General features: G+C 43.2%; 2 protein-coding genes across 3 annotated transcripts; one reads left to right on the top strand and one right to left on the bottom strand.

Moving 5' to 3' along the window:
- Window positions 1-9: 9 nt before the first annotated feature.
- setd1ba (SET domain containing 1B, histone lysine methyltransferase a) lies at window positions 10-14356 on the top strand. 2 transcript variants are annotated; one of them, XM_038293635.1, is made up of 19 exons: window positions 10-249; window positions 464-615; window positions 814-912; window positions 1521-1791; window positions 2650-2771; window positions 3165-4271; window positions 6425-7144; window positions 7603-7776; window positions 7860-7953; window positions 8638-8846; window positions 8921-8999; window positions 9075-9443; window positions 9571-9696; window positions 10135-10788; window positions 10944-11110; window positions 11217-11342; window positions 11429-11548; window positions 12123-12260; window positions 12347-14356. In XM_038293635.1, exons 1-19 carry the CDS (start codon window positions 189-191, stop codon window positions 12518-12520), a joined length of 4962 nt encoding a protein of 1653 aa, XP_038149563.1. In that variant the 5' UTR covers window positions 10-188; the 3' UTR covers window positions 12521-14356. The 2 variants fall into 2 exon arrangements, with proteins under 2 accessions (XP_038149563.1, XP_038149562.1); XM_038293634.1 differs by having other exon boundaries at window positions 11-249; window positions 9571-10788.
- Window positions 14357-19663: 5307 nt separating this feature from the next.
- car15 (carbonic anhydrase 15) lies at window positions 19664-22735 on the bottom strand. The gene is made up of 8 exons (XM_038293762.1): window positions 22261-22735; window positions 22143-22172; window positions 20837-21013; window positions 20606-20751; window positions 20423-20515; window positions 20285-20351; window positions 20034-20194; window positions 19664-19946 (listed from the first exon to the last, which is right to left on the bottom strand). The coding sequence occupies exons 1-8, from the start codon at window positions 22313-22315 to the stop codon at window positions 19734-19736; spliced, it is 942 nt and encodes a 313-aa protein (XP_038149690.1). The 5' UTR covers window positions 22316-22735; the 3' UTR covers window positions 19664-19733.
- Window positions 22736-26197: the final 3462 nt, after the last annotated feature.

The following is a 26197-nucleotide window of genomic DNA, read 5'->3' as shown; positions in this document are numbered from 1 at the left end:
TAGTGTATTGTGGGAGAGACAGCAGAGAGACCAGAGGCGCACACACACACACACACACAATATGTGCTGGCTCTCGCCGAAAAGGAGGCAGTATTCTTGAAGCGAAATCATGTAATGTAAACGGCGAAAGCAAAACGATTTCATTTTTTTTGTGTGTATTTACAAGAAAACACTCGATCGGACGAACCATGTCCAAGCCGCCGGAGAGGAACAGATTGAACGAAGACCATGGCAGAAAGCAGAGTTCAAGTAAGCTTGTTCTTTTTCCCCTCTTTCTCTGGTTCTCCTAATGCCTGTTTTTTCCGTAAGTGGGATACACGCTTCATCCAATTTTCGTTTCCCAACCTCGGTGCATATATCGTTGGGCTGTTTTTTTTTTTAAAGTTAAAGGAGGGGTTGTTTGGTCTCCTGGCTCCCGATAACGCTAGCTCTCCTCTCTCCCCGTCGCTGGCTGCCGTTTCAGGTTTGGCGAACGGCATGGACAGTCATCCCGTCTGCGGCTCGGCAGAGAAGCGGAGTCACCACTGCAGAAGTTACAAGTTGATCATCGACCCGGCGCTCAAGAAGGGATCCCACAAACTCTACCGCTACGATGGGCAGACTTTCAGCATGCCCGTAAGAACCGCCTCTGATGTGGCCAAAAGGCTACAATAGTAACCGAGGAGTCGACCTCCATGATGCAGTTCCCCCCTTTACATCTCCCAACACCTGCTTTACCAACTTATACTCAAATTCTTCTCCTTTTTTCTGCAGAACTACTTTGCAACAAGTTAATTTTGTGTAATCCTGACTAATCATTATTATCCCCAACAGAACCCTGGGATTCCACCCGTGGATCTTGTCAGGGACCCCAGAATCGGACGCCTCTGGACAAAATACAAAGAAACGGACCTACCGGTGCCTAAATTCAAGGTATCTACCGATGGGATTACAATGCCACATTGCTGCAGCTTGAAGAGAAGAGTTGCTGTCAGAAGTTGCAGACACACCCCCCTCTCTGTCATCTTTGGGAGTACACACCAATCAGGCAGTCAAATATGACCATCATGGGCATCCTGACTTGTACTGTGATGCATTATGCATTCTGACAGCTTTCTGTCTGACCCAGCAGTCATTTCTCTGCTCGCCAGTGTATCAACTAACCATTTTTGCTGTTTTTACCACTATTAATTCTCTGGATCGCTGCAGACCAGGGGTGCTTTGGTCCAGTTCTTTTAACCTTTACAGTTTGGTTTATGTCAAACTTCCTCCAGAGCCCCTTTTTCCTTTTGTTGTCTGGTTTTAAAGCATCTGCTCTAAAGCTAAAAAGGGCAACTTGATTCTTACATCTTAAAAACCAACAGGTGATGCCTGATTTATGGAGATCTGGGGGTGTGCAGAAGCTCTTATTTCATAGATGCTTTAAGGCATCTATGCTGCACTTCTATGCTTATCTCACATGGCAGAAATGACCCCCCACATAGTGCACCATTAAACTTAACCGCCCTCCTCACCGTAACCCCTGTCACTCCTCTTCCCAGATCGATGAGTTCTATGTCGGCCCCGTGCCTCCAAAGGAGGTGACGTTTGCACGGCTGAACGACAACATCAGGGAGGGATTTCTCACGGACATGTGCAAAAAATACGGAGAGATCGAGGAGGTGGAGATCCTGTACAACCCGAAGAATAAAAAGCACTTGGGAATAGCTAAAGTGGTTTTTGAGAACGTGAAATCTGCCAAGGTCGCAGTTCAGTCGTTGCACAACACGTCTGTGATGGGAAACATTATCCACGTGGAGTTGGACCCGAAAGGTAAACAGTGATTCATTCATTCAAAAGGAAGCCTTTCGGGGGGGGAGGAGGAGGAGGCTGCGTTTAGGCAGAGTAGGATCAGCTGTAAGAGGCATGAGCATGGATCTGAAAAAGTAGCTTTATGTGTCTGTTTGTTTTGAATGAACAGAATGACAGTTGTCATGTGTTTACATGTACATGTGTTGCTTGGTAACATGGGGTAATTGAATTTCATTGAAAATCAGCCCAGTCCCATAAGTCCCAGAGCTGGGGGTCTGTTATATTCCCACTGTGCATAATTTTCCACCTGAAAACAAACACTACCAATCTGTCAGTTTCCTCCACCTCTGCTCATTTCAATGGATGCACTTGTCATCTCATTGGAAATATTCTTTTTGTAATTTAAAGTTCACTTGTCTTTCAAAAGCAGTCTGCAATGCGTTTTATAGTAATGCATCATATGAAATCTTTTTTGTTTTGAGTATTTTTGCATATTTTATCACAGCTTTAATGGGAAATGTTTTTAAAGTAGCCTGGTTTTATTGCATAAGAATCATTTGCAACTTTAGTACGCCTTTGTTCATTTGTGCACCGGGTATGTGCTTTGTGTGGTTGTTTTTATTTTTTTATATCAGTATATTAATCAGCATTAAATTTATTTGAAATGCATGCATTGCTTTTCAAGTTTAGACAATCTGTGTAGTTTGCAGTGCTCCTGATTCACAGCTAGCATGCTATTTAGTGTCTCAATTACCACAGGGAAAAAAGTTTTTTCCTTCTTAAAGAGTTCCTGATCACCCTTTACTCGTCATACTGTTGCTTTCCAAATCTTGGAAAGCAACAGACTCACTAATTTTTTATTTTTTTACTGCTCTGCAGGTGAGAATCGCCTCAGGTACTTCCAGCTCCTGATGAATGGCAGCTACACACCGCGGACGCTGCCTGTCGGTGGGGAGGAGGCCAGGGAAGTCTCGCCTCGGAGCCTTGCAGAGGCATTAATGGTAAAAGAGAAATTAATCCAAAAAAATCATGTTGATAATGGTGTTTGTATGGTTACTTTAGAGGGGTGGCATGGATTGATGCTTATTCTAGCCGATGTTATCTAGTTAAATCTAAGAGGGCCTTTAAATGTAATTGATGTTGGCGGTGCGATTGGAAGTCAGCCTGTAAAGGGATGTCCTCCTGACCCTTGGTTCTAGTGTGAAATCTCAAAGTTGCTAAAAAGGGCCTTATAGTAAAGAGTTTCGTCTGCTCTGAACCTAGATGCCTGTAGCCACAAGCCATTTTCAGGTCCTCTCTTGACAGGAATGCTTCTTGTTCATATGATTTAACTAATTTTTTTCTTAAATCACTGTAAATTTTTGCTAATTAAACTTTTTTGTCTGTTTTTTAAGGCCTGTGAGCCCATTCGCAGGCTGTCGGAGGGCAGCATGTCCTCCATAGGAGCAGGATTACCACCCAGCAGCTCGACCACCCCCCTGAGCCTGGAGACGGGCTACTCTAGTATAAGGCAGGACACCCCCCAGTCCCAGGGAACCCCTCACACCCCACGCCAGCCGGGTACACCCTTCTCTCAGGACTCCAGTTACTCTAGCCGGCAGTCCACGCCGGCGTATCAGTCGAGCCGTCCCGAGAGCTCCGGGGGCTACAAGCATCGCCGCCATGAGAGCAAGTTCCAAGACGCGTACAACCGCCGGCCGGAGAGGCCTCAGTACCGCAGCAACATGTATCGGGGTACGCCGTCCGATCAAGCTACTTTCAAGCAGCAACAGCTGACGCCACCCGAGCCTCCGCCTTCAACCCCTTCCTATAACTACACAGCGCCTCTCCCGGCTACGCCGAACTTTAAGTCCGCATTCTCGCCCTACCCAGCTGCTTTGCCGCCTGCGTTTGCCCCATCAGAGTCGCCCTACCATCACCAAGCCCAGAGGGAGAGCGAGTACATCCGGCCGCCGCAGCCGCCACTGACAGCTACCACGGACACCTTGAAAATCAAGGAGAGGCCGGAAACCCCTCCCATCCCAGAGCCGCCACCAGAACCAGTAGCCCAACCCACCACCCCTCCTCCTCCTGAAACGCCAGAGCACTGCCCCTCTCCCGGCTCTCCGGCGCTGGACCCTGAGCGCAACAGCCTGGACTCTCGCATCGAGATGCTCCTGAAGGAAAAAAGGACAAAGCTGCTGCCGTTCCTGGAGGAGCGGGACTCGGACAACGAGGTCCGCATGGAGGGCAGCCCCATTTCCTCCTCTTCCTCCCAGATGTCCCCGATCCCACCTTTCATGGGCGGCTCTCAGGGCGGCCAGCAGATCTCTCGGCCCTCCAGTACGGGCTTGGAGGACATCAGCCCAACCCCACTGCCAGACTCGGACGAGGAAGAGCCAATTCCCGGAACCGCTTCTTTAATCAGGAGAACGGGCTCCCCCGTCCACGAGAAGATGGGCAAAAATGACCTGAAAGACGGAGCCTTTCGGGTCCACACTCCCACTGAGAAAATGGACACGGTAAGACAACAGACACGGGGTGCACAAGACGAACCACATGACACATTTTGCAAGAAATGGCGCGCAGGTGGTGACAGAAACAACCGCTCTTATTATAAGTCTTTGACTTGGTGATAGTGCAGGGCTGGCATGTACGCGTGCAGGTGTGAATGGCAGTTAAACAGGGACACAGGAAGTCAGGTCTCGTTTCAGTGTGAGGCTTTAGTTGTAAAGTCTTTGTGTCATTGTTTTTGTTGTGCCTTGTGAAGGAAATTCTGGTTTCATGGCACGTTTCGTGGCAGAAGGGTTAACTGCATCTCCGCAAGAAGCAACGGTATCCAAAAATGTCAGCACTGCTAACAGTGAAAAGATTCAGAAACCTATCCCTGCACATACCTTCACATTTATCAAGCTTTTGGGGCCAGCCAGGTTAAATTAGTCAACTTCACTATGTTTTAAAGGGAGAAACAAGAGTTGCGCTGCAGTTAAGAGAACAAAGCGTCTTGTTTCCTCTTTCTAACACTCTGCCCACTGAAAGCACTGTTTGGCTGTTAGCCCCATTCAGCCTCTAACTTCCTGGTTGTAGCCAAGACTGACAGCCGGGATTACGTCTCTGGTCTCATATTTCAACTTATCACAAAGCAAACAGTGCAAACAAGTCATTTGTGTAGCAACGCCATTCTCCTGACGAGTGGAGTCAGCAGGCTGTCGTTTCTGCAGCGACTTATGATGGATCGATTATGGAAGAATCTATTATTGAGACATGAATTTTAAACTAATGTGTAAAATGTTTTTTTAATGCAGTATCTTAATCTTATACTGAGGCATTTATGTATAAGCAGTTACGCTGGTGCTGCAGTTATTGTAGCTTATAGTATTTCATAAAACTCCCATTTCTGCGTAAACAGGCAGTAATTAGTCTTTACAAGGTTGGAGCATATAGGGAGAGAGGAATCTTTGACCCTATTTTCACAGTCTATCTAGATCACCCAGAGTTCGAGGTCCTCTCTTGTTCTCTCCTTTCTTCCATAAGTTTCCTGTTGCAGTTAGTTCTTTAGACATTAAGAAGCTTGATCTTTATTATTATCTTTTTTTTTTTGCTTCTGCATAACATTTCTGGGTTTAATTTGGCCAAATTTTATGCATCATTAGCCTTTTAAAATATCAAATAATAGATTTTCAGTCTTGCACTACAGATCACCAGATTTGCATTTCTAGGCATTCTACAACAGTTTTTGCACTTTAACAAGTTTCACAGTATCCAACTCCACAGCATCACAGCTCCTCCACCATGCTGAGATGAGGAGCTTTTTCCCTCTATATATTTATCCTTTGATTGCACCTGACTCGCCTGGCAAAAGGCTCCTAGTTTGATCTGACCAAAGCACATGTTTGGAAATAAATTCCACGTCATGCATGATGTGGATCTAAATCAACCACTTTAGATGCAGATGTAGATCTCTGTCACATTATATTCACATCCCAGGGAAACAGTAGGTTGTGGATTATAACTAGAAAGTTCTGAGAAACTTTGCAGTTAAAAAGGTATATAAAAATAAAAATAAATAAAGCATACATTAAAAGTACTTTTATTTCTCTTTTAACGGGTTTGTTAGGAGTAACAATACGTTTTGTCACAGAGGATTTTTATTAAACGATTATTCTGTTTCATTAGTTTTTTTCCTACACTAATCCTTGCATTAAAATCCACTGGATTCCTCTAAATATTTCAGGTTTATCTTGTAGTTAATTTGATGAATTTATCTTAAGGGTTTTTACCTGAGCCGTCATTAAATGTGTTTATATTAAAAGCTGTTTCTTCACTGTGCTTGTGTCGGTATGTGAGGACTAGTCTGCTCTGTTTGGAGCCACGCTGACCAAATCCACAGGTCAGCTCTGTTTGACTGAGCTAATGGGTATACTAAACTTTGAACTCGGAGTAGAGCCCAGATTATTGGTAGCTCCCATTCTGAGAGATTTGATGCTGACTTAAAATGTATCAGACCTCAACTTCTTGTTGTTTTAATCTTAATTTATAATTTCTCTAAAAGTTTGTAACATCTATCTATTAAAGGTGTTTGTTTAGCCCTGATATAAAGGACCTTACAGATTAGTCCCATTTTCTCAGAAACATGAAAGGCAGGCAGCTGACCCGTTGTCCCCCTCTCACCCAGGCTCATCAGTCGTCAGGAGAAGACATGGAAATCTCTGACGACGAGATGCCAGGAGCTTCCATCACCAGCGGAGACAAGGGGATCGTGGTCAATTCAGCAATGTCCCCCATGCACACCATGTCCATGCATCCCGGCAGCTACCACCACTTGCAGCACCAAGGCAGCTACACCATCCCTCACCCCCTCCTGATGGGGCACGCCGCTCACCTACCCGGCCCCCCTGGAGTGCCTCACCATATTTTGCAACCCATGGGTCACTACCCTCCCAGCATGATCCAGATGATGGGTCTCATGAACTGCATGCCGTGGGAGAGGTGCAGCACGGTGCCCATGTCCTTTCAGATGCAGCAGCAGATGCTGAGTCGCATGACTCAGACGAGGGGGCACTATCCGTACCCACAGTACATGGACAGCGTGTCCGGCCCCTTCGGGGGGCTCTACCCGCCTCTTTCTATGGAGGCCACCCCTGCTTGCAGCACAGGCGCAATGGAACCCCAGTGGCACCATCCTAGTTTACCCATGTTCAACCCAACCGTTCCTCCTCCGGGGTATGAGTCTAAGAAAGAGGATCCACACAAAGCCACTGTCGACGGTGTGCTCCTGGTTATCGTCAAGGAGCTGAAGGCCATCATGAAGAGGGACCTCAACCGCAAAATGGTGGAGGTGGTGGCTTTTAGGGCCTTCGACGAGTGGTGGGATAAGAAAGAGCATTCAGCAAAGGTAAATAGGAAAAAAAGAGGAGTGATGTTTCTAAATGTCAGATTAAATATGGTGAACATGCTGTAAAAGTCCCAAACGTTCATACAGATTATGGGCTTTCTCTGAGGTTGCTGCTGATTTCCCTCCCTGCGGTCCAGTTTGCAAAAAACTTTGAATTAATTGCATGGTTTCTGTCAGGGAGACAATAAGTAGAAATCATCCATCTGCTCTGACTTTCAGCTTTTTTTTTTTTCGCAAGAATGCAAATGACTTAAAAACCACTTTTGATTGATTACAACTTAGTCTACAACATTCCCTTCTTTACTAAATCAACCTTTCTGATTTTTATTTCTCTCTTTGGTTTCTGTGTTCAAATTAATTAAATAAAAATGCAGATTTTGACGTATAATTCCAGAAGGGGATCGATTTTTTTATTTTTTATTTTCTAGAAATAAAAGCTTCTTTTTTCTTTTCTCCAGGCGTCTTTGACTCCAGTAAAAGGTACTGAGAGTAAAGACGAAGAGCGACCCAAACCTAAAGAGACGATAGCTTCCAGTCTGTTGGAGAACTGGAATAAAGGAGAAGCACTTGGCTATGAGGGAATGGGTCTGGGAATGGGTTTACGAGGAGCCATCCGTTTGCCATCCTTTAAGGTGAGGACCTGTGAAGCTGCCTTTCATTTAGATTGGAATAAAAGTCCTGGTCTGTGTGCTGAATACTTCAGTATCGTACTCAGGTCAAAAGGAAGGACCCACCTGATGCGACAGCGGGAGGTGAGAATAAACGAGCCCGACCGGCCACCCCAGCAGACGACGAGCTGGAGGATGAAGGTAATCCTGAGCTGTAATAAGTTTCCTCATGTTGTCATGTCACAGCCGCAAACATTACCGGAATTCATTTGGGATTTTATAAAAGCAAAAAGGATGCATTATATTTAAAGTACAGGGCAGTTAATTGCTTCAGCAGCTTAGTGCAGAAACCAGCTGTTCTGTGAAGGCCTGACAGCTCGAGTTAGAGAAGATTAGGAGGCAGACAAAAACAAGGAACACGGCAGAAAGGTCAAAGAAAAATACAAAATATCTCATCCTGCAAGACATGCATGTCCATCAAACAAGATGGGAAAGGAGAGCATTTATCAGAGAAGCTGCCAGGAGGCCTATGGTAACACTGGAGGAGCTGCAGCGAGAGTCAGCTCAGTATAGAATCCATCTGACATGCTATTAGATGTCCTCACTCCTTATAAAGAAAGAGGGTTTAAAGCAAGATGCAGGTGGTCCATTTGGGGGTTTGCTAAGAGCCTTTTGGCGGGGAAAAGGTGGTCTGATTGGAGCTAATGGAGCTCAATACAGGCTGTATTAGACAATAGACCATTTAAGTTTTTTTCAGATATATAAAGGTAATAATTTTCTTTCCAAACAGTCCAAACAATTGAATTGAAGTATATAACTGAGGTATGTTGGTTTTCAGTTAATTTTTCAGTGAAGCTGACTGTTTTGTTGATAAATGTCTTCCAGAGAGAGACAGGGATGCTGCTGGTCTTCCATCAGACGACTCCAAAATGGACGGCGAGGGCTCCTTGGCCAAGCGCAGGCCCTCGCGACCGCTTGAACTGGACAGCGAGGGAGAGGAGGAGATGGACACCTCGGAGAAGGAGGAAGAATCGTTGTCTGGCGATGAAGAGGCTGACGAAGACAAGGCTCCAGACAGGCTGTCCTCAGGCAAAGTAAGCCTTGCCAAAAAATCCGACAGGATTGTGTGTAAACGATATGATGGCGATAACATCCTCTGATGTTCTAGGAGAGTGCAGATGAGGAGGACGATGACAAAGATGGAGATTCATCCAGCGACAGCGGCTCCTCAGACTCGTCTGACGATGGTACATCAAGTTTCTGAGAGGAGCATCTTTTATTTGTTTTTCTGTTTGTGACGTCTTTGTCTCTCTCGCTTACAGAAGCGGACAGCTCAGCTTCCTCCAAGGCCAGCTCCGACTCCTCGGCTGAAAGCTCCGACTCTTCAGGAGAAAGCTCCGAGTCAGAGTACGAGATGAGCTCGGAGGAGGAAGAAGAGGAGCAAGATGTGAAAGGAGTAATACCCAAGATGGAAGAGGCTGAGACCTCCTCGACTTCGTCCTCTTCCTCATCTTCGTCTTCCGATGAGGAAGAAGAGAGGGAGGAAGATCTCAAACCACCAACTCCTCCTGCTGTTCAAGTGGGGGAGTTTGAGGAGGAGTCAAGTTGCAAGTCTAACCGCAGACCTCCCAGTCTTCCTCCGGAGGAGACGCTGGACGACCTGAAGCCGACTTTGCATAAAGGTGTCCGAGGTGAGAGCTCAAACCTGCAGTCTGGACCCGTTTCTGTTGATCCATGAAGCGTCTGTCTTTGTCCCCCGTTAGTTCACTGAATGCACAGGAACCCTGGACCTCTAATGCTTTATCATTTGTCTTACAGTCAAAGAGGAGGATGTCTCTGTCGGGGCCATTGGTGTCCAGCTTGAACCTCAGGACCACGTAGCAATCCTCCGACCGCCGACTCCCACCGGTGTCCTCCCTGAATGTGACGAGATAAAAACCAAAGGTAAAGCCGAGCCTGAGGAGGTGCCCTGCTCCCTGGCTCCGTTACCCAACCCAAAACCCATCTCCGCGTCTTCAATGCACCTCCCTCTTCCCGCTCACCCCGCTGTAGAAGGTCGTTCCCTCCTCCATCCTCCTCCTGGTCCCCTGTCCGAGTTTCCTCAGCGACCCCGACTCCCCACAGATGAGGACATCCCTCGCACGCCGGGCAGGGACCTGATGGAGCGAGGCCGCAGTCTGGGTAAATCCCAGAGCACCGACACTATTCCCAACACCCCCGGCAGTGACGGCCCTCTAACCGGTAGCAGCTTGTTGCTCAGCTCACCTCACATCCCCGGCAGCCCCTTCTCCTACCCTTCACAGTCCCCTGTCCTCAGTGCTGGGGTCCCTCGTACTCCGGGTAGAGACTTAACGTTCACCCCTGTCTTCCCCGAACCTGCAGCTCTGACGCTGAACAGGAAGAGCTACGACGAGAGGCCGCTTTTTAAGGCGCCCCCGATCAGCGCTCAGACCAACCAGCCTCTGGCAGCCGGAACGGCACTCTCTGCCGCCGTAGCCGAAGACCTCCCCACAGGCGTCTCGGGAGATATCCCAGACGCCACATCGAAGAAGAAACCAGGGCGAGCTAAAATGAAGAAGTCCTCGGCTGTCTCTGCAGGTGATGAGCCGCCAACCGAGGCCACAGACGTTCCCCAAGCATCACCTTTTGAAAACCTTTCTCTGACGACGGTCAGATCGCCCAAACACGTCAGTCTGGACTTCCGGGAAGGAGATGTGAAGCCTCAGACGCTGCTGCCCGCTGAAGACGGCTACCCGTCTTACGAAGACGAGCAACCCGTGGTCACCAAACTGCCACGCAAGACACGGCGCGGCTGGGACGAGATTCTCCTGGACAGCCTGTCCCCCGTCACCACACCGCCGCGGGCTTACTTCAGCCCGCGCTCCGAGTTTAAGGAGATGACTATCCTTTATGACATCTGGAATGAAGGCATCGACGAGGAGGACATCCGGCTTCTGCAGATCACGTACGACAAGATGCTCCAGCAGGACAACGGCAACGACTGGCTCAACGACACGCTGTGGGTCAACCATCCTCATATCCTTTACTACTGATCTTCTACATAAAGTTTATCAATGAAAATCATTGTGAGATTCTAAGAGCAGCTCCCCCTGCTGGTTAAAGCCAGGTACTTTTATTTTTAAATGAAGTGTTAAGAAGTTTGGCCTGGTTTCTCCTTCACTCCTCTGCACCGACCCACATCCCTGGAGTGAAGAAGAAAAGGAGAGACGACGGCATGAGGGATCACATGACGGGCTGCGCGCGAAGCGAGGGATATTACAAGATCGACAAGAAGGACAAAGTGAAGTACCTGCAGAGCTCCCGCGTGCAGTCCGAGGAGCCGCCTGTCGACACGCAGGTGGGCGGAGCTTACTCATTGACACACCTGATTGATTTTAAAGGTTTAAACGTAGCTGGATGTTCACCTCTAACATGCTGCTTGTTGGCATTAAATCCTCCTGCAGGGTATGAGCATCCCTGCACAGGTCCATGCCTCTACCAGAGCTGGGTCCGAGCGGCGGTCAGAGCAGCGGCGTCTGCTCTCCTCTTTCGCATGCGACAGCGACCTGCTCAAGTTCAACCAGCTGAAGGTATTCCATTTTTTCAACTGTTCATAAGCGCAACGCCTCGCTTTGTTTTGAAGGTTGTTTTTTTCATTGGGTTTTATCTCTTGCAGTTCCGTAAGAAGAAGATTAGGTTCTGTAAATCCCACATCCACGACTGGGGTCTGTTCGCCATGGAGCCCATCGCCGCTGATGAAATGGTGATCGAGTATGTTGGGCAGAACATCAGACAGGTGAGAGACGGTTTGGCTCTATCTTCCAACCACATTGCTCTGTGAACATAATAAGGCTTTAATGAAACGATCAGATCTTCTTCCTTCGTTGTCTTTCTGTAGATTGAAATGAAGGAAAAAGGTTTATTAATCTGCCTTGTTTAAAATAAATAAAGACATTTTGAGCTGTTAGTTGAATTAAATGACTTTGTAATTACTTTATGAATCAATATTTAGGATGTAATATGAGAATAGATTCAGAATTGGAGAATTTTATTTTTTAACACAGCCCTATTGTGGTGTGTGTTTAAAAGCCTGCAGCTAACAACCTACTGAAATCCACTCAACCAATTGTTAATGGAGGTAAAATAAATTTAATTTGAGGCTTACTGATGGCTACAAAAAGCTAGCAGTTGAAATATTTCTTTATTCAATTCAGTTCATTTATATAGAGCCATTTTACAGCAGATGTCCTCTTCAGGCACGTCTTCTTCTGGTTTCTCTGTAATTACAACCATAAAGAATCAGAAGTGAGCGGATAGCATAGCTGTAGGCATGTAGAGATCTAAGAAGGCCTTCTTGCTGTCTCCTCCAGGTAATTGCCGACATGCGGGAGAAGAGATATGAAGAGGAGGGCATCGGGAGCAGTTACATGTTCCGGGTGGACCACGACACCATTATCGACGCTACCAAATGTGGCAACTTTGCTCGTTTCATAAACCACAGCTGCAACGTAAGGCAGCATCGGCCTCTTAAGAAAAAAAATACAGATTTAGATATAGAAAAAATGCTAATGTTTTCTTTTATTTCTATTTGCAGCCTAACTGTTATGCTAAAGTCATCACAGTTGAGTCTCAGAAGAAGATCGTGATCTACTCCAGGCAGCCGATCAACGTCAACGAAGAGATCACGTACGACTACAAGTTCCCCATTGAGGACGAGAAGATCCCGTGTCTTTGCGGGGCAGAGAACTGCAGGGGGACGCTCAATTAATGTCCGCCGACGGTTAACGGGGTCTGTGCACAGAACGAGCTGATCAGGTGGAGGAGGACAAGTAGCCGGCACTTAACCTGGATTCAGCTAAGCTACCTGACATGCACTCTTCATACATTAAACTCTAGATTGTTTACGATTCACGGTGCTCTGCAAACAAACCTGTTTTTGCCGTTTTGTGTCGGTGTGACTTTTTCTCCCCCTATCTCAGCTCTCAGACAGTATTTCTGCACAATTACTGCAGCACCCAGTCCTGGTTACAGGAAATGTTTCCTTTTGTTTTACACTTTTCTCCCCTCATTTGTCTCATAAGCTTTACCCACGCCACATGTGGTACAAGGAAAAAAAAACAAACTTACATGACCAGCTGCTCACTAACACTTTAAGATGCCTGAGGTTGATGTCGCACTGTCCATGCTTGCAGCAGGTGAACGAACAGCGGAGCTGCTCCATGGTACCCGCCGTGCGCAAACAAATCAAACTAAACTGCAACAGGAAAGGGTTAATCTGGAGTATTAAAGCTTCTCTCTCCTGTAGGGGACAGATCATGCTGCTTCCTCATATTTTATGCAAAAGTTTAACAATTATCTGCAAAAAAAAATTGCATTAATCGTGTTCCTCTAATGTTTTGGGGTTTTTATACCCGTTTTTTCAGATACACTATGTGTGGATGTGTGTTTGCATGAATGAAAGTCAAAGCTCTGCTGTGAGAACCTATGGTGCGAGAATGGAGTGCTGCCCCCTGCTGGCTGAAAGCAGGATGCAGCTGCATGGGAAAGCTGACTGAGCAGCAAGAAGCTAAATGAGATTGTAGCTCTGGGGGTTAATTATTCATAATTTGAAGTGCCAAATTAATTAATTAATTAATGTTGGACAGTCTGTGTTTAACCACGAGGAACCTGCTGAAGTGTTAACAAGCAACCATGAGGAGTTCTCACCCCATTTTTTTTGGACATTTGATGTTTTGGCTTCATCTTTTAGTATTTTTCCACAACGTCCGGGCGTTCTCAGTCTGCAGGAGCCTCTTCATCTTTACGGTTTATTTAGAGGAAAGATTAAATACTAAATGCACTCAAGGGGGGCTGCAACTGAGCTCATCTTTCTCAACCAGGCACCCCTGGAAGACCAAGTCAGTTACAGCTTTTCATTCAGTCGGATTAATGCAGATTTCAGTTTGTTTTTCACCTCTGATGTTCATATTGTATATGAGAAGCTGTACAGAAGAACTAAAACTTTTTTATCTTCACACAAATGTAACACTTTTAAGATGCATTTTTCTTTTTTCTTTTTTTTTAAGCAAAAGACTGAATATTTAAATATTTTCAGGGATATGTGAAAGGAGCTGATGGTTAAAAGGTTGTTTATTTAAAAGGTCCACTGTGTACAGAAAAAGCTTCCACTTCCCTTTTTGAAAGATTGTTTCTTGTAGAAACGTCTTCTTTTTCTGCCCATTTACTTTGTGATCCTAAAATGTGTAAGTAGTTTAACTGTGAATATCATATAAATATATGAATATATATATATCTATGTATATATATATTTTTGTTTCCTGGGATTTGCTACTTGAACACAGCTCAGAGGTGTGTGTAATATAGGAAGGTAAATGCTGAGCTGGTCAGCTGGTAGCAGAAAATTCAGCTTGTGTCAAGCTCTTTCTGTTTTATTTTTTAATTTTGTTGTAAATTCTATGAAAATCTCTTTGCGGTGTGGAAAATAAAAAAAGGTGCAGAAACGGCACTTGGAAGAGGACTGAAGTTTCAGCCCGTTTCCCGTGTCTATTTATTATAAGTGTATGAAAAACAAAATGAATAAAGAATTTTTGCATACATCCATAAATATGGGTTGTTTATTTTTAATGAACATTTTAAAAGCAGTATGAGGATAAAAGAAGTGGTAATGGGCAAAGATTTTATTTTGGGGTTCCTTAATCCTGATTGGACGACTTTACATGCATCACATGCTTGTTTTATATGATGTGGGAAAGTATAAAGTCTGGCTTTTATCACTTTCAAGGTCTGGGAAAAAAATTATTTTATTTCTAATTCTGGTATCTAAAAGAAAAAAAAATATATATATATATATATCTTATTTTTATGAAACAACTCAAATTTTGTAGACTTAATTGATTAGTTTGACTTAATAGGGTCTCCATGAAACGCAGACCACAGCAAATGAAATGCCTGTCTCTATTTTCCTTCTTTAGTATCTAGTCTGTTCTAAAGCCATCCTCGGCTTGTTTTTTTTTTTTTTTCCAGATTTTTTAATAAAAGTTAATTTTGTCATCAGGATCTTTAAATTTTGAGTCTTTAAATTTGTTGGAACCTTATAAGTCATGCACACGTCCCAGTAAAAAATATTTGCCCTTACTACAGTTCAGTTTATATAGTTCACGACACATCTCTTGCAGTTAAATTGATTCCAACTTTTCTATGTAAAGGGAACCAGCTGATTACATCGACTCATTGACTTGAAGGCATGCTTGTAGCGACAGTGGGGAGGGAAAAAAATCCCCTTTAACAGGAAGAAACCTCCAGCAGAACCAGGCTCGGTGTGATCGGCCATTTGCCGAGGCCAATTGGGGTTAAAGGAGACGGAAGCAGAGATGCAAAAGGCAAGTGTCAACCAGCTCCACAGGCCGCCCCTTCCAGGAAACACACAGCCAGGCAGACTGCTACAGATTTCTTTCTGCTTTAAAATCTTGTTTGAACAGAAAACTGCTGCAGTTCTCTTCACTTTTCATCAGATGGATTCACATTTAAGGTGGAGCCTGAATGAGCAGTGTTATTGTTGAGAGGTTCGGCTCCAGCTGAGAAGAATTCCAGATATAGAAAGAAAACTAAAAATCATCTGTTTTTGAAGAGGGGGGTCCACAGAATCCTATGACCACAAGTGCACAGGTTGCTCAGCTTTGGCAGCGGCTTGGTTTTAACACATCTAAAAGAAATGTCTCTTCCATACTAATTTCTCTAGAGATGAAAAACTTGTTTCTCACACAAGTAGACCCAATCAGAAAGCTGCACAACGGCACACATTCATAAAATTTGAGTCGTTCAACTGAGAATTCTGGGTTTTCTCTTATCAGCATTAAATCATGGAGCGTGAATAAACGTGAATCCCAGACATCTTTTCTGTCTAGCTAATAATATGATAATTGACCTTTTGATCTCATGCTGGAGAATTCACCTCTGCATGTAGACCATCCCCTTCGGGAGCAGTGGGCTGCCACTGTGCGGTGCCCGTGGAGCAGTGTGGGGTTAAGGGTCTTTATCAGGGAGCCAGTGGCTGTGGGGATTGAACCGGGTACTTGCAACCTCCTCAGAGCACAAGAACACTGCTTTAACCATGAAGCCGACACTCCCCTAACTCAAGCAATAAAACTGGATCAAGGCAAGGCAAGGCAAATTTATTTGTATAGCACAATTCATTACAAAGACAATGCAAAGTGCTTTACATGATTAAAATATAGATAAATAAAACTGAATCAAAGCAAGTAGGAATAAAAATAAATAAAATAAAAAATGCAGAAACAAAAAAGAACTAATGATGTTTCAGTTGAACTCTTTAACTAGAACAGTCGAAGGCAATCCTAAACCAATGTGTTTTTAGTCTTGATTTTAATCAAATCCGTCTTGATCAAATCACAAATACGACCACAATGGGTCAGCATCAGTCAGAATGTAAAAATCAGCACGTTGGAAGAATCAGGATTAACATTGAAAATTTAAGTTGGTTATTCTGTTCGCTATAAAACGTTTCAATTGTTCAGAATAGTAAAGATAGGTGATACAGGCGTGTGTGTGAGCCGCTCCAAGGCCGTGACAGGAGGAGGATGGTGTGACCAGAAGCAGCATGGAGCCAAACTCACACCCGCCTCCATCTGCTGGGTCCAAACTGAGGCACAGAGAGAGCAGCTCACCTTCTGATTGGTATAAAAAATGAATTTCTGTTCTATCTTTTCTGATTCATTCAACAAATCGCAGAGAAAGAACTCACTACACTAGCATCCTGGTGTTTGGGGAAATACATTATATATGTTCCCAGATTGTAAGATTATGCATTTATTCATGTTATCCAGTTCCAAAGAATGTCTGGGAAACATAGCATCAACCAATCCTTTAAGAAAGACCCTCAGATCTCCTGAGAGAAAATGTAAAAGTTTAGGGAAAATAACTCTTATCTGATAGATATCTTTCCAAAGTATTCCAAAAACGTTTAAGTTTTACTTTTTTAGAATGACTATGACCTGGAGGCCTGAGAATCGTCACCAGCACTTTCCAACGTATATCTTCTAAAAGTTTTCTGATGTTCCAAACTCTTGTGAAATGTTTATATACATTCAATATGTCATAATTATTTAACGGTTAAGAGTAATTGTTCATATCAAACCTCTGAGTGTGAACATGCAGTTATCCTGTTAGCATTTAGCACTGCGTCTCAGAGGACAAACTCTGCATTGGATCATCTCACAATCTCTTTTAGTTAATTGGCTAAAAGGCAAAGGAGTAGCTTTTTTTAGATACATATTTTTAATTGGCTTTTTTGCCCAAATATTAACTTCTGATTGGCTTTGACTTCAGAGTAGTGAACCCACTGCCTCCACATGCTTGCTAAAGATTAAAGTTAACAACTTGATTTAAAGGATAGAAATCCTGTTTACCAGTTAGTATATAGAGGTTCCTAACAAAACTAGAGTATTTAAAGAAATGTATTAGATTAGACTGAATAAATTCTATATTTCTACTATATTTCTACAAGTAAGCAGAATTTGTTCTTAAAGGGTGTTTTGTAACACATCTTGTATTCATTGTTTTTATCATTAAACACACACAAATGCAATGTTTATATATAAATATATATATATATATATATATATATATATATATATATATATATATATATATATATATATATATATATATATATATATTTATATACACTCACCGGCCACTTTATTAGGTACACCTGTCAAACTGCTCGTTAACACTTGATTTCTAAGCAGCCAATCACATGGCGGCAACTCAGTGCATTTAGGCATGTAGACATGGTCAAGACAATCTCCTGCAGTTCAAACCGAGCATCAGTATGGGGAAGAAAGGTGATTTGAGTGACTTTGAACGTGGCATGATTGTTGGTGCCAGAAGGGTTGGTCTGAGTATTTCAGAAACTGCTGATCTACTGAGATTTTCACGCACAACCATCTCTAGGGTTTACAGAGAATGGTCCGAAAAAGAAAAAACATCCAGTGAGCGGCAGTTCTGTGGGCGGAAATGCCTTGTTGATGCCAGAGGTCAGAGGAGAATGGCCAGACTGGTTCGAGCTGATAGAAGGGCAACAGAGACTCAAATAACCACCCGTTACAACCAAGGTGGGCAGAAGAGCATCTCTGAACGCACAGTACGTCCAACTTTGAGGCAGATGGGCTACAGCAGCAGAAGACCACACCGGGTGCCACTCCTTTCAGCTAAGAACAGGAAACTGAGGCTACAATTTGTACAAGCTCATCGAAATTGGACAATAGAAGATTGGAAAAACATTGCCTGGTCTGATGAGTCTCGATTTCTGCTGCGACATTCGGATGGTAGGGTCAGAATTTGGCGTCTACAATATGAAAGCATGGATCCATCCTGCCTTGTATCAACGGTTCAGGCTCGTGGTGGTGGTGTCATGGTGTGGGGAATATTTTCTTGGCACTCTTTGGGCCCCTTGGTACCAATTGAGCATCGTTGCAACGCCACAGCCTACCTAAGTATTGTTGCTGACCATGTCCATCCCTTTATGACCACAATGTACCCAACTTCTGATGGCTACTTTCAGCAGGATAATGCGCCATGTCATGAAGCTGGAATCATCTCAGACTGGTTTCTTGAACATGACAATGAGTTCACTGTACTCAAATGGCCTCCACAGTCACCAGATCTCAATCCAATAGAGCATCTTTGGGATGTGGTGGAACGGGAGATTCGCATCATGGAAGTGCAGCCGACAAATCTGCGGCAACTGTGTGATGCCATTATGTCAATATGGACCAAACTCCCTGAGGAATGCTTCCAGCACCTTGTTGAATCTATGCCACCAAGAATTGAGGCAGTTCTGAAGGCAAAAGGGGGTCCAACCCGTTACTAGCATGGGGTACCTAATAAAGTGGCCGGTGAGTGTATATATACACACACACACATATTATGCAGTATTAAATTAGTTCTTCTGTTAGTTGTGGTTACTGTAGTTTTGGGTATAAATCAATAGCCTGGGTGCCATTCCGAACTTAGTCCCGCCCACAACGTTTGAGGTCGGGAAGTTCGGTCTGGCATTGCTCAGTAGTAGCGCGAGTATGCTCGCACAATATCTGGCGGGCCAATCAAATTGTCAGGGCGGGCTTTATACGATGATGGACAGATGATCAACAGTAACGTAATCAACCATGTGACCAAAGCGCGCTTGGGTGACAACAATGGCTGCCGCTGGAGAGTTGAGGTGTGTAGATTCTGCTATTAGGTCTGTTCTAGAAGATATCGACAGCAAATTAATTTTAAAAGAGGAACAGAGAAACGCGATCAAGGCTCATCTTCTTATTCTAGGCGTGCAACTGCACGCTTTGATTTTTGTTGACAACAACTATGCATCGCTTAACATACGTCACGCACTCCATTGCTCTTATTGGTTGTAGGTCTATCCAATTGAGTGCAGGCATTTTTTTCCTGGTTCGTTCAAAACACGCCCCATAATCACAGCTCTATGGAGCAGAATCAGACTCATATTCTGACTAGAATTGAGTAGGACTACGTCAGGCTAATAAATCAACTCCAAGCCCCCAAAATCAAACTTAATTTCACTTGAATTTAAGCTGAACTCACCTCACATTCAGATACATAAACTAATCTAAATTTTTTTGGTGTTTTTCTTACACCACATTTCTTAACAGATACCAACAAATTACTCTTTAAATAGGAGATTAAATGGTAGATTTCTCCACTTTACCTCCTATTTTAAAAGTGAATAACTCTACAGGAAAACTTAGTTTCTGGCTTCATGTTGTTCATGGCTCCAACACAAAGCAGTTTTTTATGATCGGCCTCATTCGGGCCAGTAATAATGCATAGAAATAATCCATGTTAAGGGATTTAAAAGAAAACACAAAGCAAGGAATGAGAGATCGAACACACTCAGTGGGGTTTAATAATAAATTCAAGGAACATGTCATTCTGGGATAACAGGTTTAAAGATAAAACTGCCCCAGCACAACGATGTGCAGGAGACGCATCGACAGCAGCGTCAGAGGATCTGCCGTCCCCCTGAGGAGCCTGGCGTCTCTAGAGGCCGACACGGTACGGCTGAATCTGGTATGGAGGTGTCTGAAGTTGTTCTGCAGAGGCGTCACCTGCGCCGCGTCTTCCTCAGTAGAGAAGATCTGTGAGGTAAACTGAGCCAGCTGAGGAAGAAGGTAGTAGAAACATGACTAGTCAGCACTTACCAGGAAGGAATCCTTTAACATAAGCATCAGACTGAAGAGACCAACCTGAGACCAGGAGATGTAGATGGGGACCTCATAGAGAGTCCAAACTACTGCTTGGGAACAGGGTGGGGTGGTGAGGCTGCCAGAGTAACGGTAATACTGGCTCATGTTGAGCTTGGGCAGGAGGCTGAGCAGTGGGAACGGCTTTATTCCAGTCATTTGGCCTTTTGGCGAAAGATTCACAGAAACTTCAGAAAAAGAGCCACAATCAACACACGAGAAAGCTGAGGGTGTTTGTAAAGGGCGTGTCTAACCTCTGTAAGCTACTGAAGATAGCTTTTGGGAAATGTGGCTAAAATGAACATTGTCTGCATAAACAACCTGCAAAAACAACAACACAACTTTATGCAAAGATGATTGATTTAAATGCTGAATGTTTTTTATTGACTTACATCGATGAAGAAGCCAAGAACAGCAAACCCGGTTGGATCCTCCTCAGCTGCAGATACATTAGGATGGATGGACTTCATATTGACTATGTGCATCTGAAACAGAGCAGAGAGGTTAGGGGACGGCTGCGGCGCGGCAGCCTGCTGAATCAGACAGTGAAGCGCTTTTTACTGACCAAACTGTACCTCCATCGGGTATCTGCGTCCGTCCACCGTGTGCTCAGAGCCATTCGTCGAAGGGTCTCCCCAGTGGAAGTGAACCTGGACAGTGTGGTAAACACCTGGAAGACCTCCGCCACTTACAGACATCCCACTTCCAACCTGTAACAAAACTGGGAGGGGAGGGGGGCGCGACACGAGTGTCAAATTTAACTCTAAAACAGGAGGCCTCTGTGAGCAAAGCTGCAGGTTGGTCACCAGAGTGTCCGTCGTTCTCCAGCGTCCACTGGCCTGTTTGGGTCTCATCGAAACCCTCCAGATGTAAAGGCCCCAAGGAGAGGTTCCGGACCATGTGATGGTCCAAGTTGATGGGGGAGTGGTGGCCCCCTAGGAGAGGGTGGCATGAGGGGAAGAAGTCTCCCCAGGCGTAAGGATCTGATGGAGAAGGAAGGTGAGGAAATACGTTTAGTGAAGGAGAATTTCAAAGAGTCGACCGAATTTACAAAATATAAACAAGAACAAAATATTTTTAAAAAATTCAAGCAATGCAAAGAAAGATTTACTTAAAAATGACATTTTTAAAGATTTTTCCACCAAAATCAGGAAGTAAATTGTTTGAGTTTTAGTCTGGATCATCAAGTCTTACTTCTCAACAGGTGTATTAAGACCAATTCATCACTAAAAAATCCAGTCACACTTACTTTACAATCATGACCATGGGCGGTTCAAGACAGGGGCTGACCAGGGGGCAGGGCCACAGTGGAATTAATCCGGCCCCTGCTAAAGCCGCTGAAGTAACGAAATCTTACCAAATAAAACAATATGTGCAGTCACAGAAAACATAAGAGGTGCGTCCCCCGGATCATTTTTTTTATTTTTTAAAGCTTTATTTCAACATTCATGGAATTTTTTTTAGCTTAAGTAATATTGAGATATGATCACAGTTTTAATCCGCTATATCTGAGGTTTCCAGAGCTGCAAATGTTTATTTGGTTCACTTAGCATTTCAAAAGATGAATCTTTTTTTTTTTTACTGCCCCCAGGAAAAAAAAAACTGACCTCACCCTGCCCCCTCCGGTAAAATGTGTCTGCTCAGAATCAGGATACAAGAACACATGTAGTTGGGGTATTTAGTTATACATTTTTTTCCCACAACTTCAATTTTAAAAGCAAAACTGAGATCCTGTTTCAGTTTAAAGTGACAGTATAAGCTTTGACCCTGGTTTTAGCTTCATTTAATCTATATTAAAGGAAAAAAACCTGATGAATTATAAGGTAAATTATACACACAGATTTCATCTGTAGCAAAAGCTGCCGTTTAACCAATAGGGAGAATAATGGGGCAAAAAAACCTGAATAATTTTTTGTTTAAATCCTCTTAATGGCAGACAAATCTGCAATGACTGCTTAAAGTACAAAAAGGTATGTTTAAAAAAAAAACTATTCCTTTTACATTTTCTTTTATAGATATTTAGTTCCGGCATAACATTAGAAGAATAAGGAAGGATTCAAATCTCAAAAAGCTCCAAAAGTTAACAAAAATAATACTTATTAGTTTACTCACCACAATCTGGCTCATGGTAACAGTAATCCTCTGGAAGACATAAATAACCAGCATAATAAGCAAACCGTTTCCTTACTAGTAATGATTTTTTAATATATATATGAATGTAGATTCTTACGCGAATCAGCGCACAGAACAAGAACCACCAGAAGAGCTGCGCTCCGAACCATCATGGCTTCAGACAGGTGCTTCAGTATCTTGAGGTAGAATGGAGACGAGTCAGCAGGAAGGTCCAGCTTAAGTATGGCAGGAGGTGAAAGCTGAGTTTTATTTTCTCTTGGACGGATCAGTGAACTGTGTCATTACCAGTGCAGCCGTCGTTTTTGATCAACAGGCTCATTGATGCGGGGACGGCTTCAGCCCCCCCCCCCCTCCTCCCAGCAGCCATCAGAGATGCTCAGAGACTAGTAACAAGAGCCATTCATGAGGAAGTCAGAGGATGTGCTTTTCTATCAATGTGCATTGTTTACTAAAGTCTGTATTTAAAGGGCTAAGGTTAAAAAGGGTTTTAACAAATGAAATCAATTTAGTCTAATTTCAAAATTGAAAAGTTAACTACAGGTATTTTAACCATCTAAAAAGATTCATTCAACATTTTATTGTTCAAATAGAACAGAATTGATGAGCAGAGGCTGGTTTATGGTCTAAATATAAATATTTTGACACATATGTAATTGTATTATCAAAGATTGAAGAAAAATGTATATTTCCCTCCATAAAAAGGCAAATTTATTGCTTTTAATTGGCTATTGCCATAAGTGGCTCACAAATCTAGGTGTGAGTTTTGCTGGTAACACCTCTATCATCTAGAAATAGATTTTTGCGATCTGTCACTGGTCGGTCCGTAAGGCACAAAGCTCCTTTTCATCCCCAGCAGCCCTCTTCAGCTGGGTATCACTCTCTCTGTTCTGCCTGCAGCCGTATGAGTCACTCTGAGTGGTAAAATATTCGCTTACTTCAAATCGTCTCGATCTCTGGGTGCCCCAGTCTCACAGACTGGAGGATCGGTGGGATGGGGTGGGGGATTTCCATGCATTCCACCTTAAATCTCTTTGACATTTGGTCACTGCAGGTGGAGGGATTTCCTTGACAAGGAAGAAAAAAAAAATAAAGAGGATAAATGTCGAGTGAACAGGCCTAGCATAAAGTTTGGATTGTGTTCTCGCATTTCGCAGATTAGACGTAGATCCATGTCAAAAAGGAAAAAAAAACACAAGTTCCTGCAATTTTTTCCCCAGTTTTTAATTTAAGAGCTGTCAAGTATGAGACAATGAAATGTAGAATAAGTTGCATTACAGTTTAAACCCCCTGAAAAAGAGACAAGCACAGAAACTACAGAGTAAATTAAATCAGTTTGTGTGGAGAGCTGATTTAAAGTCCATACAAAAACGTTAAGCTAAATGTATGAGCCTTTAGAGCTACTGTACACTATTGTGCTAAAAAATATCTCTCAGCATGCCAGCACATAAAAAAATACATGCACCAAAAGGTACATAAAACAAGAAGGAAAACAAAGATGGTGCAAACAGAACTGAACAGCATCTCTTTAAAAACACACATGCTCACTTTTAACAGCGTATGAAAACAGGATTTTGTCTGCTGGAGAATCCATTGTGGATTGTCAATGCATGGATTAAAAAAATAAGTGAGTGTAAAGATGAGCACAAAAAGTCATGTTTTATATATTCAGTACATTCAAACAGGAGATGTTCAGTCAGAGATACATTAAGCTATTGTTTGAGGAGGGGGGCTGGATCATAGTTTGGATGCTGTTGCTGCTGGTGGAGGAGGAACCTCTCCAAATCCGATCCACAAAAATTCTAGCTTCATCAAAGGAAAAGACAAACTGATATCTTTCTTTCTACATTTTTTTTATACATCATTAAAGAAAAACTGATCAGTAAGAAAAAAAAAAAAAAAACAGCAGAAGTTTGGCAGAAACATCCTCTCCCTCTGCTTTTGATGCCTTCCATAGCTGCACACACAGATCTACTGCGTAGACGTTCAATCTAGGCATGGGCTGGACAGGATGACATTTACTTTGCAACCCCCCCATTCTGACACCTGCTTGGCTGATTTTAATGTTTATATAATTCTCATTAGAATGTTAGAAAAAAAAAATCCAGCGGTTTCTAAACATTTCTATTTAAACTGAATTTGGCAACCATCTGTAAAGCAGCAGACTGCAGGCTACTTCTCTGACCAGACAGACATTAGTGACATTTTGATTTTTTTCTCCAAACAGTTTTAATAACTTCGAAGCACAGATAGAGCCTATTGTGATTTATTATTTGCAAAGATGCCAAAAAACAAACAAACACTGAAGTTGGTTTATGATTGAGCAGGTGGTATACTTCAGTACATTTTCTTTGGACCCTGATCAAGCTGATTTTTTTTTCTTTTACTGTGCATTTATTAGTATAATACTACAGATTTTTTTCAAATTTGGATCAAAGCTTTTGTTTGATTTTCACATTCAAAGTTGAGGTGAGAAAGTTTTGACTATGTCTCCATTGTCCCCATTTCTGAATGAGATTATTTCGAGTCTTATGCCTAGTCAAATTTCAATATTTATCTTTTAGACAATATACTGAAGGATAATCTGGGTCAATAAATGTTTCCCAAACTCATCCAGACTTGGAATAATTTAAAAAACAATGAATCCAGATTTAAAGGCTTCAAAGGAACCTTGTAAACAATCAGACACTCAATGTAGATTTCGTTCAATCCGTTTCTGACTGAAGAAAACAACTATTTTATTCTTCGTGTTTTATCAACAACAGGGTTATATTTTAAGTAAAGCAATTAGACCTTGTTGCAGGCTGAAATTTTATTTCAGATTTGTATATAATTTCTTTTGCTAGTCCATGCCTGGTTGGCACAGCCTGGGAGGGAGAGGCAGCATCCGTGACAATAATGAAGTTTTCCCTCACAAATCAAAACGTGAAGACTGTACAGAGTAATGAAACAGTTCAACAACATATAATACATCATTATATGCTAACAAGTAGGGCTGGGCGATAAACCGGATTTTTACCGCTGCCGTCATTCTCTATGATAACCGGCGACAATTTTCTTATGTTGGTGAAATAAACTTAATTCTGCTGTTTTTCCTGTGTTCAAGGGTGGCTGATATTTCCATTCCCCTTTAAGACACAGCAGCGTGTGTGTAATAAAATGAAGCCTTAAATGGCCAAGCTCCATCTTACATCAGATCAGATTGTTCCTAATGTCCCTGAAAGAGAACTTCGCTCTCAATCCGCAGGTTTACTAGTGGTTCCTAGATTTTCTAAAAGTAAAATGGGAGGCAAACCTTTTAGTTATCAGGCTCCTCTCCTGTGGAACCAGCTACCAGTTTTAGTCCATTAGGCAGACACCCTGTCTACTTTTAAGGCAAGGCTTGCAACTTTACTTTTTGATTGCTTATATTCAACAGTGGCTTAGGTTATCCTGAGCTTCTTTATAGTCATGATGCTATAGGCTTAGACTGCTGGAGGACATAGGGACCCCTATTTCATCATTCTATCTCTATTCTCCCATTCTGCAGTATTTGTTAGTTCGATCTCTAACATACTGATCTTTCTGCTTTTTCTCATGGTAGCTTTATCTGGTCTGTTCCTGTTTGGCTGAGACACCATCCTGGAGAGAAATAACAGCTGTGCTGCTGCCATCAACACCTTTGTTCATAGATGTTGGAGCTTGGCCTGTTTTTCAGTGTAGTCCCGTTTCTCTCATTGTGACTGGTTGGATGGGCTCTCTTTGTCCTCTGACGTGGGGGCTGACCCGGAGCTTGTCTGCCTGGCTGTGTGTTTCCTGGACACACCTGGACACCTGTGGAGCTGGTTTATAGCTGCCTTTTGTATCTCTGCTTCTGTCTCCTTGAACCCCAGTTGGCCTCGGCAGATGGCCGCTCACACAGAGTCAGGTTCTACTGGAGGTTTCCAGTTAAGAAGTGGCTAACACAGCCGTAAACGAAATAATATCAGTTAATCCTGTCGTATTGGTTCCCAAAAAAAATTCTGACGTCTGTAATTTGTAAATATTTTGTGTTCCAT

Source organism: Cyprinodon tularosa, unplaced genomic scaffold (assembly GCF_016077235.1).
Source record: "Cyprinodon tularosa strain WSP-4 unplaced genomic scaffold, ASM1607723v1 ctg33, whole genome shotgun sequence".
NCBI lineage: Eukaryota > Metazoa > Chordata > Actinopteri > Cyprinodontiformes > Cyprinodontidae > Cyprinodon > Cyprinodon tularosa.
The sequence above is the reverse complement of the archived record's forward strand: the minus strand, read 5'-3'. Positions and strand labels throughout refer to the sequence as shown.